General features: G+C 38.9%; 2 protein-coding genes across 2 annotated transcripts in view; one reads left to right on the forward strand and one right to left on the reverse strand.

Moving 5' to 3' along the window:
- LOC127618020 (zinc finger CCHC domain-containing protein 24-like) overlaps positions 1-5,494 on the forward strand; it is a 57,371-nt gene extending 51,877 nt beyond the window's left edge. Inside the window, exon 4 of the mRNA XM_052090235.1 lies at positions 965-5,494. Coding sequence (XP_051946195.1) covers positions 965-1,078 — 114 coding nt within the window. The 3' untranslated portion in view covers positions 1,079-5,494. The remainder of the gene's footprint in view (positions 1-964) is intronic.
- A 5,181-nt stretch (positions 5,495-10,675) lies between these two features.
- Positions 10,676-13,142, reverse strand: LOC127617508 (peptidyl-prolyl cis-trans isomerase F, mitochondrial-like). Its single transcript, XM_052089477.1, has 6 exons — positions 13,114-13,142; positions 12,717-12,760; positions 12,463-12,551; positions 11,893-11,989; positions 11,131-11,201; positions 10,676-11,038 (listed from the first exon to the last, which is right to left on the reverse strand). Exons 1-6 carry the CDS (start codon positions 13,140-13,142, stop codon positions 10,904-10,906), a joined length of 465 nt encoding a protein of 154 aa, XP_051945437.1. The 3' UTR covers positions 10,676-10,903.
- Between the last annotated feature and the right edge of the window lie 78 nt (positions 13,143-13,220).

A 13,220-nucleotide genomic window follows, 5' to 3' on the forward strand; every position in this document is an offset into this window, starting at 1 on the left:
CAATGTTTTTTGGTGGAAACTATAGTTTTGATGAGGTTAACCATGGTAAAAATGTATTACGACAAAATACCATGATGAGCCTATGGTTAATGTAGTAAAACCATGGTTAATTTTGGTAAGGTATGGTTAGGTTTAGGGTGTCTGAATGACTTTAAATAAACACAATAAAAGTGCTGCAGTGATGCCACTATACTGTATGTTAGGGGTGTAATAGTACCTGCCACTATTTTCTCTCATATTTTCCAATTAGTGCAAAGATGCTTTTTGTTGCTTTTTACACTTCATACAAATAGCCTCTGCCTAAACTTAATCACTAGCATTTGTGTCATTATTTCGATTACAGTAAGGTAGGCCTGCTTACAATGGAAGTGAATGGAGCCAGGCCTTAAACTTTTAAATATTCACAATAATAACCTCAAGAAATAAACAATATACTGTACATGTTAACACAATTTTAGTATGCAAAAAATTGCCAGCCAACCTTATCAGTGTAAAGTTCTATCCAAAATAACGGGGAACCCTGTAATCTGGTTAACACTGTAATGCTAAAAAAATCCATGATTCGTCACACTACAATCAGGTCAACACATAAAATGTTTGTCTTGTGAACTGGCCACATTCACTTCCACTGTAAGTGCCTTACTGTAACAGCAATTCTTTTTTATGTGTGTGTGTGGTAATCAACATTATGCCACAAATGCTGTTGATTGTACTGGACCTGGAACATTCCTTTAATTTTGAAGTCATTAAAATGTATTTTTATGTAGTTTCAGTTTTTTCAATCATTTCAGTTATATCTATCATCTATCTATCTATCTATCTATCTATCTATCTATCTATCTATCTATATATATTTTTTTTAATATATATATATTTTCATTTACTTTTGAGTTCAAGTTTTTGTTCACAGTTATAACACTTTTTATGTTATAAAAGTGTGATTCACATGTTCTGTTCTTCTAAGCGTCCTTTAGAAAAACCCGATGGCCTGGACGTTTCTGACCAGAGCAAGGAACACCCGCAACATTTGTGCGAGAAGTGTAAAGTCCTGGGCTACTACTGCCGCCGTGTGCAATAAGGAGGTTCCCTGAATTACCCATCATCTCCTTCCTTCCTCTAACCCCCTTTCCCTTCACTTTCCCTACCAAGCGCTCCAAGAAAAAAGTGAAAAGTGCCAAAATATTCATGTAAATATCTCTAATGATAGTAACGGCTTTGTTTATCAGCAGCTTGCAACACATTACATTTTCATATGTGTATAATGGACGATTGAAAAATGTTTGGAACATTTGTCACTGACAGTATTTCTATCCATACAGGACGCAATGGATTACCTCATCATTGCGTCCCCTGATTGTGTGTTTACAGACTTTCCTTTCATTCTCCCTGCCGAGTGAACTATGTGGATGTGCCGAGCGACAAAAGTGTGAAATTAGTTCACTTAAACAAGGGCCCAGTGTGCCTTTTCAGATTTTTTCTGGGGTCAATAGCACATCATATTAACTGTGAATTAACAGAGGGATAATGGATTTTCCATCCCTAGCTTTTATGTCACATATTTATTTGTTGTGTTTGTATATCGTATCGTAGTGCAATGGATTTTACGAAACTGGGATAATCACATCTGTGTTTATATGTAGGCAGATATTGTCTAACTCCATCTCTTGCTATTAGAAACTACTGTAGAATAGACTTTTTGAATGCTTCGATTTAGCTGCATACAGGTGGTTTATATCCTTCACACATATGAATGAAATGCCAAATGCTAGATAATTTTGTGAAGCCTGCTATATGTAGCCCTGGAGGCACACAAAACATTTTCATGGAGTTGTTGGCAACTATGCAAAACCATAACAACTTATGCAGTCATTTATTCCTTTATGTTGTCATACTGTTGCTAAGTTGTGTGTGGATGTTAAAAACAAAGCCACGGCTAGCTGATGTGCAGAACTGCCATTACCGTCCTTTAAAAAATTTGATTATGTAGGTTGTACACTTTTGCCAGAGAACTGGTTCAGTCATCTTTGAAACCCATGTAAAGGTTTTTAATTTTCTGGTGCAGGGGTCAAGCATTGTGCTTTTCGTTTATGTTCTACCATTTAAAAATGGTTTCTTTACGAAAAAGTATTTGCCTCAGGATAGGGAGTGTATTTGCATTACACATCTCATATGGACCAGTGCTCATGTATCTTATATGAACACTGCTCCGGAAAAAGGTTGTATGTAAATTCAGGCCTTACTTTATAGGCAGGTACAACCTTTATATCTTTACAATATGTGGTATGTAAGCCTTAATTATTCATTCACAACCATTAATTTGACCACAGACCCTTGCACTAAAATGTTTTAATTAACTAATTAACAAGCATTCATGAATCCATGGACACAGAAGGAAATGTTAAAATGCCAGTCTCAGTCACCATTCACTTTCACTGAATGAACAATACAGATGCAATGAATGGTGACTGAGGCTAACATACTACCTAATATCTCCTTATTTGTTCCACAGAAGAAAGATAGTCACATGGTTTTTGATTAAATTTAAGTAAATTATAATAGATTTTAAAGTTTTGGGTAAACTATCCCTTTAAGCATTACCCAACACAACATAATCGTATGTCTATGCATTAGTTGCAAACATAACTTTAGACTGAAAATAGATTAATTATACCCTGTCGTAACTGTGATTTTTGGAAAAGATTTTCTATCTTGGTGGACAATACAAGCTTGTAAATGGAAAAGAAAGATAAAGTAAGTAAATCTGAAGAGTCTTTGGAGATGTAATCTGTAATATTTGGGTAAATGTAATTGGTCAGAAGATGTATTAGGGAGACAGAAGTATTTGAGAGCATTATGATGGGAGTACATTAACATTTGGATGGAAGGAAGTGTGTACAGGATAAAACAGCTTGCCTATGCACCGTTTACCTCTTCTTATGACTTATATGAAGTATTAATTGGTCATATTTGACTGTGACCCAAGATCATCTAATAATAAATGTAGCTTTACATATTTGGAAAGTAAAATGTAGACGACATTGTGAGAAATTTTCTAATTGAGGTTATTGCTTTGTAAATCTAAGATGTACATATTAAGTTGAATGCATTTACATGGTAAATACAATGTGTAAAATTGTTTACTTAACTTTGGAGTCCACATATTTTGTGTTGTCTGAATATTTGTTAATGTTTCATTCATAGGAAAAACCTCAGTTTGATATTAATCTTGTCGGAAGGGAACGTCTAGTGCCTTAGTTGAGTAATACAGCTTGGTCATGAAAAGTCTGGATTTTCGGTAGGTGATGTCATGTCTGATGCTGTGGAAGAAGAGTATGGATTGGATGGCTGAAAATGTAAACCAGCTAATTATTCTTCTTGCTTTAGTAATGATTTGGAGACATTATATTTTTATTTTGCCATTATCATGGTACATTCAATCAAACAATCATCCACTTTTAAATTGTTAGATCACTGTTGAATAAAAATCAAGTCTGTCTGTAAGTTGACGCTACTTTGTTCTCAGAATGCCATCATTGATTCTAAGTAACTGTACTTTTCACAATGTTCTGGTGTTGCTAATGGCTCCACTGTGCATACATTTTACATGCCAAGGTTTACTTCAAGCCTCATTTAGGCTGGAATGAGTTACTCTAGTTTTTGATAAACACCATAATGAATGATGTAATGAAAATAACCAGTGAAATGAATGAGTGCCCATAGCTGACATTTTACTTGTAATGTTTCCTTGCATCTTTGGATCAATTTAATTCATTTTAATTTCTGTAAACATGAATAGATGATCTAATGCGCAACTAAGGCCACATAATAAAACATGCATTATTAGTTGCATTGCACTACACAAAGGCAGTACCAAGATTTCCTCATTGACTTAATGATAACAGGCCTGAGTTTTGCAAATGTTGAAGACATATTTAGGAAAATTGTATTATTATTTGTTGGGAACTTCCCCTGAAATCATGTCCCAGTAGGTTTTTTGTCTCTGCTTTATTGAACGAATGGCAGAGCTTGTGGTGTTGACAAAGCGTACATGCATTTAAAACTATACAAAGTGATTTATTTGCGCTTGTGTTTGTCTTGAAATACATATACTTGACTTTTATAGTTCACTTTCAGTATAATCATGTTATTTTCTATTAAAGGTATGTGTATTTTGGAAACTATAGACAATGAAGATTTTGAAGCAATTTGTTATCCTGACAAGATTTATTTTTCCCTTACAAAGATACAAGTATGTGTTTTGTGTATATATTAGATTGCCATCATTGCCAAGTAAGCTCTTTCAAAATGTTATGATGCAATATTAAAACTTTGTATGTGAAAAAGGGCAAATTGCTGAGATACAAAAGAGCTGGGAGTTTTTTGTTATCTTCTTTTGTTGTTTTGCTGTTATGTTTTACAGTAATCTTTGGTTATATCCTACAGATATAAATATTTATGAAAGGATTTGTTCTTTTTTTAACAATTCAAATCTTTTTTTTTGTTTTTGTATAAAATATGCAACTAAATCTACACTATGAAGAAAATATTGATGACTACATAGAATATTATTCAAAAGTTGGTACAAAATGATTATGCCCTTACAAGCCATTTTATTTGTGTTTTGTTGTTATAGATGTTATTGGTATATAGTAGCCTTGCCTGTTATAAGTATAAATGTGTGTTTAGAATTGTTGTGTGCTATACAGCATGAATGTTTTGCATTGCAGTTATAGGAAAGTTGTAACACTTTTGTTCTAACATTGTAGAAACAGAATAGAGACTGACTCACACACTGTAAGTCATAGGGCCTTTTTTACTGATATGTTTATTATAAGCAAAAGAGTGGCATAAAGAGCAAAAGATGTGACTAACTCCAGTCATTGACCATGTAACTGAATTGCTTTTACATCAATTAAATGTTCTAGTAAATTAGGCCCATACTGTATGAAACTGTGAGCTCTAATTAGCCATAATCCCCAGTTACTGCCAAGTCAGGAATGATGTTGAAATGTTTTTATAATATGTAACATTTTCAAACAAGCGTGTGGGACTGAATTTGCATGTGCATGTTTTTCCAAACGATTCAAGAAATATAATTTGTACAATGTATTTTATTTAATATTAATACATTTTTAATTATTGGCAAGATATATTTTGTAGAATACATCTCTCCAATTATTAGTTATGAATAAATGCCTTTATTTACTTCTAGGATTTCCAGTAACATTAATAAAGTTACTGAATGTACTGATTTAACTTTCATGTGACAAATTAGAAATTCATGTTTATAATGTCTGTATATTTGTCATCATATTGATCATATTGGATTGGACAGAGTAACAAAGGTTTGAAGGAGGAATGTATTAGAATGTGAAGAGAGATCAAAATCTGTTGCTCATGGTCCATGAAACGGCATTCCGATATGTGCCTTATTTGTTTGCTAGGAAAACTGAAGACTGTGCTTTTAGAAGTTTGTTCAATTAAAACATTGACTCTAAATGAACCGTGACTTTGAGGTTTTATTACTTTCTCATGTGTATTTCAGTTCAGTTTGGCCTAAATGTATGCACAGCATGCTTTTGTATTGCAACACTCTTTGGCACATCTCTGGGTGTTAGGAAACTCTGTCCATTTTAAATCAGTCATGCTGAATGCAAAATGGACTGATTATTTATTAAGATGTAGACCTGGGGAATGATGCTTATGATTGTGCAATTGAACACCAAGTCTGAAGCCTTAGGGAACACTTGTCATTCTGAAATCAGCTTAATTTATTGTCGAATGGACTGAAGAGTGTTTCTTTTAGTTAAGTAATCTCTGTGAACCTTTTGCCTCATCTTTGCAACATTGGAGGTTTGAAGACACAGATGTGTGTTTTACTTGTAACGACTGTATACATAAACCAATCAAATCCTCTTGTGCCGCCAAAACAGCTCTGACCTGTCGAGGCATGGACTCTACAAGACCGCTGAAGTTGTCCTGTGGTATCTGGCACAAAGATGTTAGCAGCAGATCCTTTAAGTCCTGTAAGTTGCGAGATGGGGGCCTCCATTGATCAGACTTGTTGGTCCAGCACATCTCATAGATGCTCAATCTGATTGAGATCAGGGGAATTTGGAGGCTGAGTCAATACCTTGAACTCTTTGTCATGTCCCTTAAACCATTCCTGAACGATTTTTGCAGTGTGGCAGGGTGCATTATCCTGCTGAAAGAGGCCACTGCCATTAGGGAATACCGTTGCCATGAAGGGGTGTACGTGGTCTGCAACAATCTTTAGGTAGGTGGTACATGTAACATCCACATGAATGCCAAGACCCAAGGTTTCCCAGAAGAACATTGCACAGAGCATCACACTGCCTCCGCCGGCCTGCCTTCTTCCCATAGTGCATCCTGCTGCCATCTCTTCCCCAGGTAAACGATGCACATGCACCCGGCCGTCCACATGATCTAAAAGAAAATGTGATTCATCAGACCAGGCCACCTTCTTCCATTGCTCCATGGTCCAGTTCTGACGCTCACGTGCCCATTGTAGGCGCTTTTGGTGGTGGACAGGGGTCAGCATGGGCACTCTGACCGGTCTGCAGCTACGCAGCCCCATACGCAGCAAGCTGTGATGCACTGTGTTTTCTGACACCTTTCTATCATGGCCAACATTATGTTTTTCAGCCATTTGTGCTACAGTAGCTCTTCTGTGGGATCGGACCAGACGGGCTAGTTCCCCACACGCATTCGATGAGCCTTGGGCGCCATGACCCTGTCGCCGGTTCACTGGTTTTCCTTTCTTATACCACTTTTGGGAGGTACTAACCACTGTATACTGGGAACACCCCACAAGATCTGCCGTTTTGGAGATGCTCTGACCCAGTCATCACAATTTGGCCCTTGTCAAAGTCTCTCAGATCCTTACGTTTGCACATTTTTCCTGCTTCCAACATATGAAATTCAAGAACTGACTGGTCACTTGCTGCCTACTATATCCCACCCCTTGACAGGTGCCATTGTAACAATATAATCAATGTTATTCACCTCACCTGTCAGTGGTTTTAATGTTGTGGCTGATCAGAATATGAAGGTTGTATGTGAATGTTAGTACTTGGCAAAGGAGCTGGCTTTTCTCTTGAAGCCAACTTTAAGTAATTGGCCTACACATTCCAAATCCCTTAAACTTCACAAGAGGGTGGAGGCCCAAATTATATCAAGTTTGTTGCAACAATGCAGACTTAAAGAGAAAGGGAATAAGAATGTCTCTATAGAAACATTGCAATCTGAGAAGTCAAACAAACCAGTTGTGAGTTCAGACCCCGTATGTTTTCATTTAGGAGACTGCACTGTTTTCAATTTAGACAAAATATATAGTTACGTAGTTTGCTTTTGCACGGCAGAATTGGTTACATTTATAATAGCCTGTCTCCCGAAATGTTTCCTAAACTTTAAAAATAAACCAATCTCCACAATCAACATGAATGTTTAATTAATATGTACAGTACATGTTAATGAGAAGATTCTTGTTGTAAATTCCACTTTTTGGTTAGAGGTGTTTTGTAGCCAAACAGGATGTCATATCGTGCTTAAGGGGACAGGAAATATTGTCGCTGGATAGTTTAAAAAAAGTTTTGAGATTATTCTAAGGGACATTTAAAAGAATTCTGATAAACAGCCGAGTCGATAAAAAAAAAGGTACACGATTCAAATATCCTGGAAGAAATTCATATGTTATAACCAGTTTCATGTGTAATTTATTTATTTTAAATACCTTCTGGGTTCCTCTGGCATAGTTCATAGAAGGTAAACAATCTCCATTCATCTTTCATCCTAATAATAAAAAAAAATTACTAATAATGGTTTTAACTATAATTTCCCCCATGGCATTTGATCCTCAAGCTTGTGTAGTATGTATAACCATACTTAGTAACTCGCTTACATTGTAAGCATAAAATACCTTAATCAATTCACAGACTGATGCCTTCAATGGCGACAGGTAGGTAAAGTTGGATAGACCTTATTCACCTTATTAACCTGTAAAAAGCTCCTTGATCACATCTGATTTTCCACAATTCATGTGGTCTGGAGTTCACCTTCTGTCACTCACTCGATGTTGTGTCGATGTAGTGACACTAGGTTTCGCACTTGGAAGCCACAAACACCAGGCCAGTGAGAATTGTCTAGTGGAATTTGCATGCCACTCCCCCTTACGGGCACTCATTCAGGATGTTTCTTCGGAGCCGAGTGGTTGTGTGTCAGCGAGCTGAAACCCACTGCCGGTCCATTCGCCTCTAAATTAAGAAGTGAATGCTGTTGGATATATGGCGCATTCCAGCGTCTTTCTCTCCTTCTGCACAATTCGAGAGAACGTATTTTTAAAGACACGTCTTTTTAAAGATGCCTTTCCATCTTTGTGTAGTTCCTTGATGTGATCGTTTCCTTCTTCCGCGGGAAAGCTGCTCCAGCCGCCCCCTGTGCCGTGCCTTCTACCTACGGGTACAAGGCCGGCTCGGTTGGCGCTGGATGTGATTTGGGGATTTCAATGGGCACGGGCTGACAGCCATGCTTGCCCTGGCCGCCGTGAGTGTTGGATTTGACTGGAACCCTCCAGCCTCTCTTGAGCCCTCGCGGCTAGATGATTGGTTCCTGGGTTCGGGGCGGCGCTCACAGCCGCATGTTGTTGGTGGTACTGCTCGCCCTGCGGAGGCTTTTGTTGTTGATCCAGGCAAATCGTGTGTTTGTCCGGCCGGACAACACTGCGACGGTGGCATATATAAAACCGCCAAGGCGGCTTATGTGGCTCATGCCACAACTCACTCCTCCGGGATGCTGACAAAGTTTGCTTTCTCAGTGCGCCCATCTCTGAGTTCGTTGCGGGCCACTCACATCCTGAGCTGCCTCAATGCCACAGTGGATGTGCTGTCGTGGCAGGGGACGCTCAGCGGAGAGTGGTGATTCGGCAAAGCACAGGTGGACCTGTTTGCTTCATGGGAATCCTCCAACTGCCCGCTGTGGTATTTTCTCTGTTAGAGAAAAACACATTGACGTGAATGTATTTTTAGAGACGTGACTTTTTAAAGATGCCTTTCCATCTTTGTGTAGTTTGTGTGATCGTGATCTTTTTTTCTCTTGCAGGAGAGGCTGGAGGAACGGCTGTGCACCTCCACCTTGAAGGTGTATGTGGCCATTATAGTGGCACACCATGACGTGGTGGACGTTAAGTCCTTGAGGAAGCATGACCTGATCATCAGGTTCCTCAGAGGCGCCCGGAGGCTGAATCCTCCAAGGCCACACCTCTTCCCCTCATGGGATCTCTCCGTGGTCCTCCTGGGCCTTTGGAGAGCCCTGTTTGAACCACTTGTGTTAGTCAAGCTGAAAGCCCTCTCCTTAAAGACGGCCCTCCTGATTGTGCTCACCTCCATCAAGAGGGTTGGGGACCTGCAAGCGTTTTCTCCCAGCAACACTTGCCTGCAGTTTGGTCCAGTAGATTCTCACGTAATCCTGAGACCCCAACCGGTCTATGTGCCCAAGGATCCCACAACACCTTTAGGGGTCAGGTGGTGAGCCTGCAAGCGAAGCTGCCCTGGAGGAGGCAGACCCAGTCTTATCGTTGCTGTGTCTGGTGCATGATTTGCACACTTATTTGGATCTCACGCAGAGCTCTGAGCAGCTCTTTGTCTGCTTTTGCGGAAAGGGAACGCTGTCTCCAACTGGATCCCACTGGATCATGAACACCATCGTGCTGGCATACCAGGCCAGGCCGTGCCTGCCCCTTTGGGAATACGAGCACACTCTACAAGGAGTCTGGCATCCTTGTGGGCAGTGGCACCTCTCTAGCAGGCATCTGCTGGGCAGTGGGCTGGGCAACACCCAATACCTTCTAGACTTTTTGGTCACTGGGTTGAGCCGGTTTGCAGCGGATGAACACACGTGTCTTATTGCCACATGTTACCTCCCCGTCGGGCAGGATGTGTTCTCTGCAGGGTATTATAAAGGAATAGGAAAGGAAAAGAACACCTTCCCCGATGCATATAATAGCATTAGATGGCCCCAGCCAAATCAAATACATAAAAGACTGCGGCTGGCACAGCCTGCTCCCATGCTAATAACATTGTGCAAATGTAAACATAGCATACTATGAGATAGTGTTCTATGCACATAGTAGTTATTGAAGTAGCAGCCAGGTATAAAGTGACAAAATTAAAGTGCAACTCAGGACACGTGTGTGTGTGTGTGTGTGTGTGTGTGTGTGTGTGTGTGTGTGTAAAACCAGTCTCGGAGTATTGTGGAGTCTGATGGCTTGGGGGAAGAAGCTGTTACACAGTCTGGCCGTGAGGGCCCGAATGCTTCGGTACCTCTTGCCAGACGGCAGGAGGGTGAAGAGTTTGTGTGAGGGTGTGTGGGGTCATCCACAATTCTGGTTGCTTTGAGGATGCAGCGTTTTGTGTAAATGTCTTTGATGGAGGGAAAAGAGACCCCGATTATCTTCTCAGCTGTCCTCACTATCCTCTGCATGGCTGTGCGGTCTGAAAACCAGGCAGTGATGCAGCTGCTCAGGATGCTCTCAATAGTCCCTCTATAGAATGTAGTGTGCTTTCCTCAGACTTCGAAGAAAATAGAGATGCTGCTGGGCTTTCTTGGTAATACAGCTGGTGTTGAGGGACCAGTTGAGGTTCTCCGCCAGGTGAACACCAAGGAATTGGGGTCATAAAAGCTGCCTGTGTAGTAACTATCAATAATTAGCATAACACTTTATAAAAATTGTTTTAGATGAAGTTTAGGATGTCACAGGATGTCCACTTTTCAAAAGTACTTTCAGTGGCACAATTTTGATATCATGACACTTTCAGCAGTTTCAGTTATAGAAAAGATTCAAATCTATTTAAAATGATCAGATATACTTATTCAGAACTCTCCAGGATCACTTGTGTTCTCCACAGTCTGTAATGACAACCTTCTTTACAGTTCCTCCAACATGTAAGCCATAGGACTCCATGAGAGAACCATTCTCCATGCCCTCTTTGACCTGACCAAACACAACGTGCTTGCCATCAAGACAGAGAGAATGACAGGAATATCAAGCCGGTAAAAACACTTAAGACAGTCTGAATGGGTAACAATTAAACAAATAACCTCTGTACTAGCATACCATTCTGTTTTTGTAGTGCAAAACTGTAATCCATTTGTGTTTGGCCCAGAGTTTGCCATTGACAATACACCTATAAGAAAGAGGGAAGAATCGGATTGCTGAGAATTCTGGCTTATTCCAGGCTCAAATTTTATTGGCAAATTTGTCAATTTGAATCATTTAATGATGTATAAATTCAGGGAAAATCTCATGATATTAACAACCAGAGAATAAAGGAAAGTTTGAAAAGCAGCAGGTACTGGATGAAAGACAACATCTGGCTTAGGTAAGTTACAGCTCTCTACTTCTATTACATCCAGTCACGTATTATACAACCCAACACCATTTACCCGTATTAATCTAACAAGAGGGTTTGCTGGTGTAGGAACACCCTGGCACCAAAAATGCACTATGGTACACTGGCTTTGATTCACTTGGAAAGTAGGTCATTTGTTAGAAGATTACAAAATCTGTTTCAGGAATTTAGGGAGACATAGCACCACCTTGTGGTTTTAAACAGATGTGCATGTGCGGCTTTTGCACTTTTTGACATGCTTTTAATGAAGTTGTGAAGATCAGAACCCTGAGGAGCTAAAAGGGTCTCTATTGTTTAGCTGAATAATGTTGCATGCCAAATGCATACATGGAATATGTAAACATAATTGCGTGTGTAGTCAAAGGCTGCTGCTGTATATGAACTTTGATCTCTGTGTTTAGTGGACAGGAGCTCTCAGCAGTTGAAGGTAAGTAGAGGTAAGTTGAGGGTACAGTAGTGACATCACCTGGTCCAGTGTCTTTCATATTGAAATTCTCATCCTTAAATTTCTTTCCATAAATAGCTTTTCTGCCAGTGCCATTATGATTAGTAAAATCTTCACCCTGTCAGCAAATCATTAGATGGCCTAACATTTAACTCGTAACCAAGATCAGGGTCAGAAATTATCAGGAGCTCAAGGCAAAAATGCCACTTAAAGTGACAAATGTCCTAAAAATTCTAAATATAGGAGCAAACAATTCCCCATAACAAATTTCTCTGTTGAGGCCTTTTTATAATCTTGTACACAGTATATTGATTTAATTTTATTGGTAACAGGAAATACATTATCCAAAGTATTCACATTTAAGATTATCTTTTTATTTAATGTAATATTTGACATAAAAGTATGTACCCTTTTTTTTGTTTTTGGTTAGGAAAAAATGCCCAATTAAAAGCTACAAAATGCACCTGAAAATCAAATCCAGAGGGAAAAGTTGCCCCTTAATGGAAAAATTCATTTCTGGCTTGACCAAGATGAATTGATGAATAAAAAAAAACAGAATAATATAAAAACTTATGAAAAGTTAATGGACACCTGACACATGAATTCAGGAATGATTCTGTGATACACTGAGCCTTTATCTCCAAAGTCATTCTCTCCTGTACAGAGGGCCCTGAAAATCTCTGAAAACAAATGAAAACTGAACACTATTGCAATGTAAAAGTGTGGAATTTACAGTCTTTGCTCAAATATTGTACATTACACACTTTGTTGCACATTTTGACATGCGTGTCTGGTCATTTTTGGGCCTCTAAAATATAACCACTAATAATTATTATTATGCTTACCTGCCGTTTTGGGTAACAGATCATCACAGAGCTGCAAATAAAATCTGTTAAATAAGAAACACATGTATTCATAATATTACATTATCATTTTGTTACTGTTGACAACATTAGTTCAAAAACAAGTCAATGAGTCAGAATATCATTTACCATACATCTTTTCACAAGATTCATTTGACTTGACAAATAACTATAGCAGCATTATGTACAAATTAGCTGTAATAGATCATAACTTGCCTCTATAATAATTCTTGCACATCCACATAACTATAAATGATGAGAGAATTTTCATTTTGGGTGATCTGTTCCTTTAATACATTTCCAATTTTTACTCTTAACTCTGTATTTTCAATTCAATTGCTGTTAAAGTTTCTCAGTGTTTTGATTAAGGCATACATACTCATCCACACCACTGCTGATGTAGCACATAGACAGTGTTTTCACATGCTGTCCTGGTTCTTCCTATAACTTCTCCCCGCTGGTCAGTATGGAACAATCACAGCCGTT

Source organism: Xyrauchen texanus, chromosome 24 (assembly GCF_025860055.1).
Source record: "Xyrauchen texanus isolate HMW12.3.18 chromosome 24, RBS_HiC_50CHRs, whole genome shotgun sequence".
In the NCBI taxonomy this organism is placed as follows: Eukaryota; Metazoa; Chordata; class Actinopteri; order Cypriniformes; family Catostomidae; genus Xyrauchen; species Xyrauchen texanus.

Excerpts from the sequence above, each read along its gene's own strand:
- LOC127617508 (XM_052089477.1), bottom strand. The coding sequence starts at position 13,142 with ATGTGCTACATCAGCAGTGGTGTGGATGA. Across the intron at positions 12,552-12,716 it reads TCTGTTACCCAAAACGGCAG|AGATTTTCAGGGCCCTCTGT; the intron begins GTAAGCATAATA and ends ATTTGTTTTCAG. Across the intron at positions 11,039-11,130 it reads GCACTACAAAAACAGAATGG|CTTGATGGCAAGCACGTTGT; the intron begins TATGCTAGTACA and ends CATTCTCTCTGT.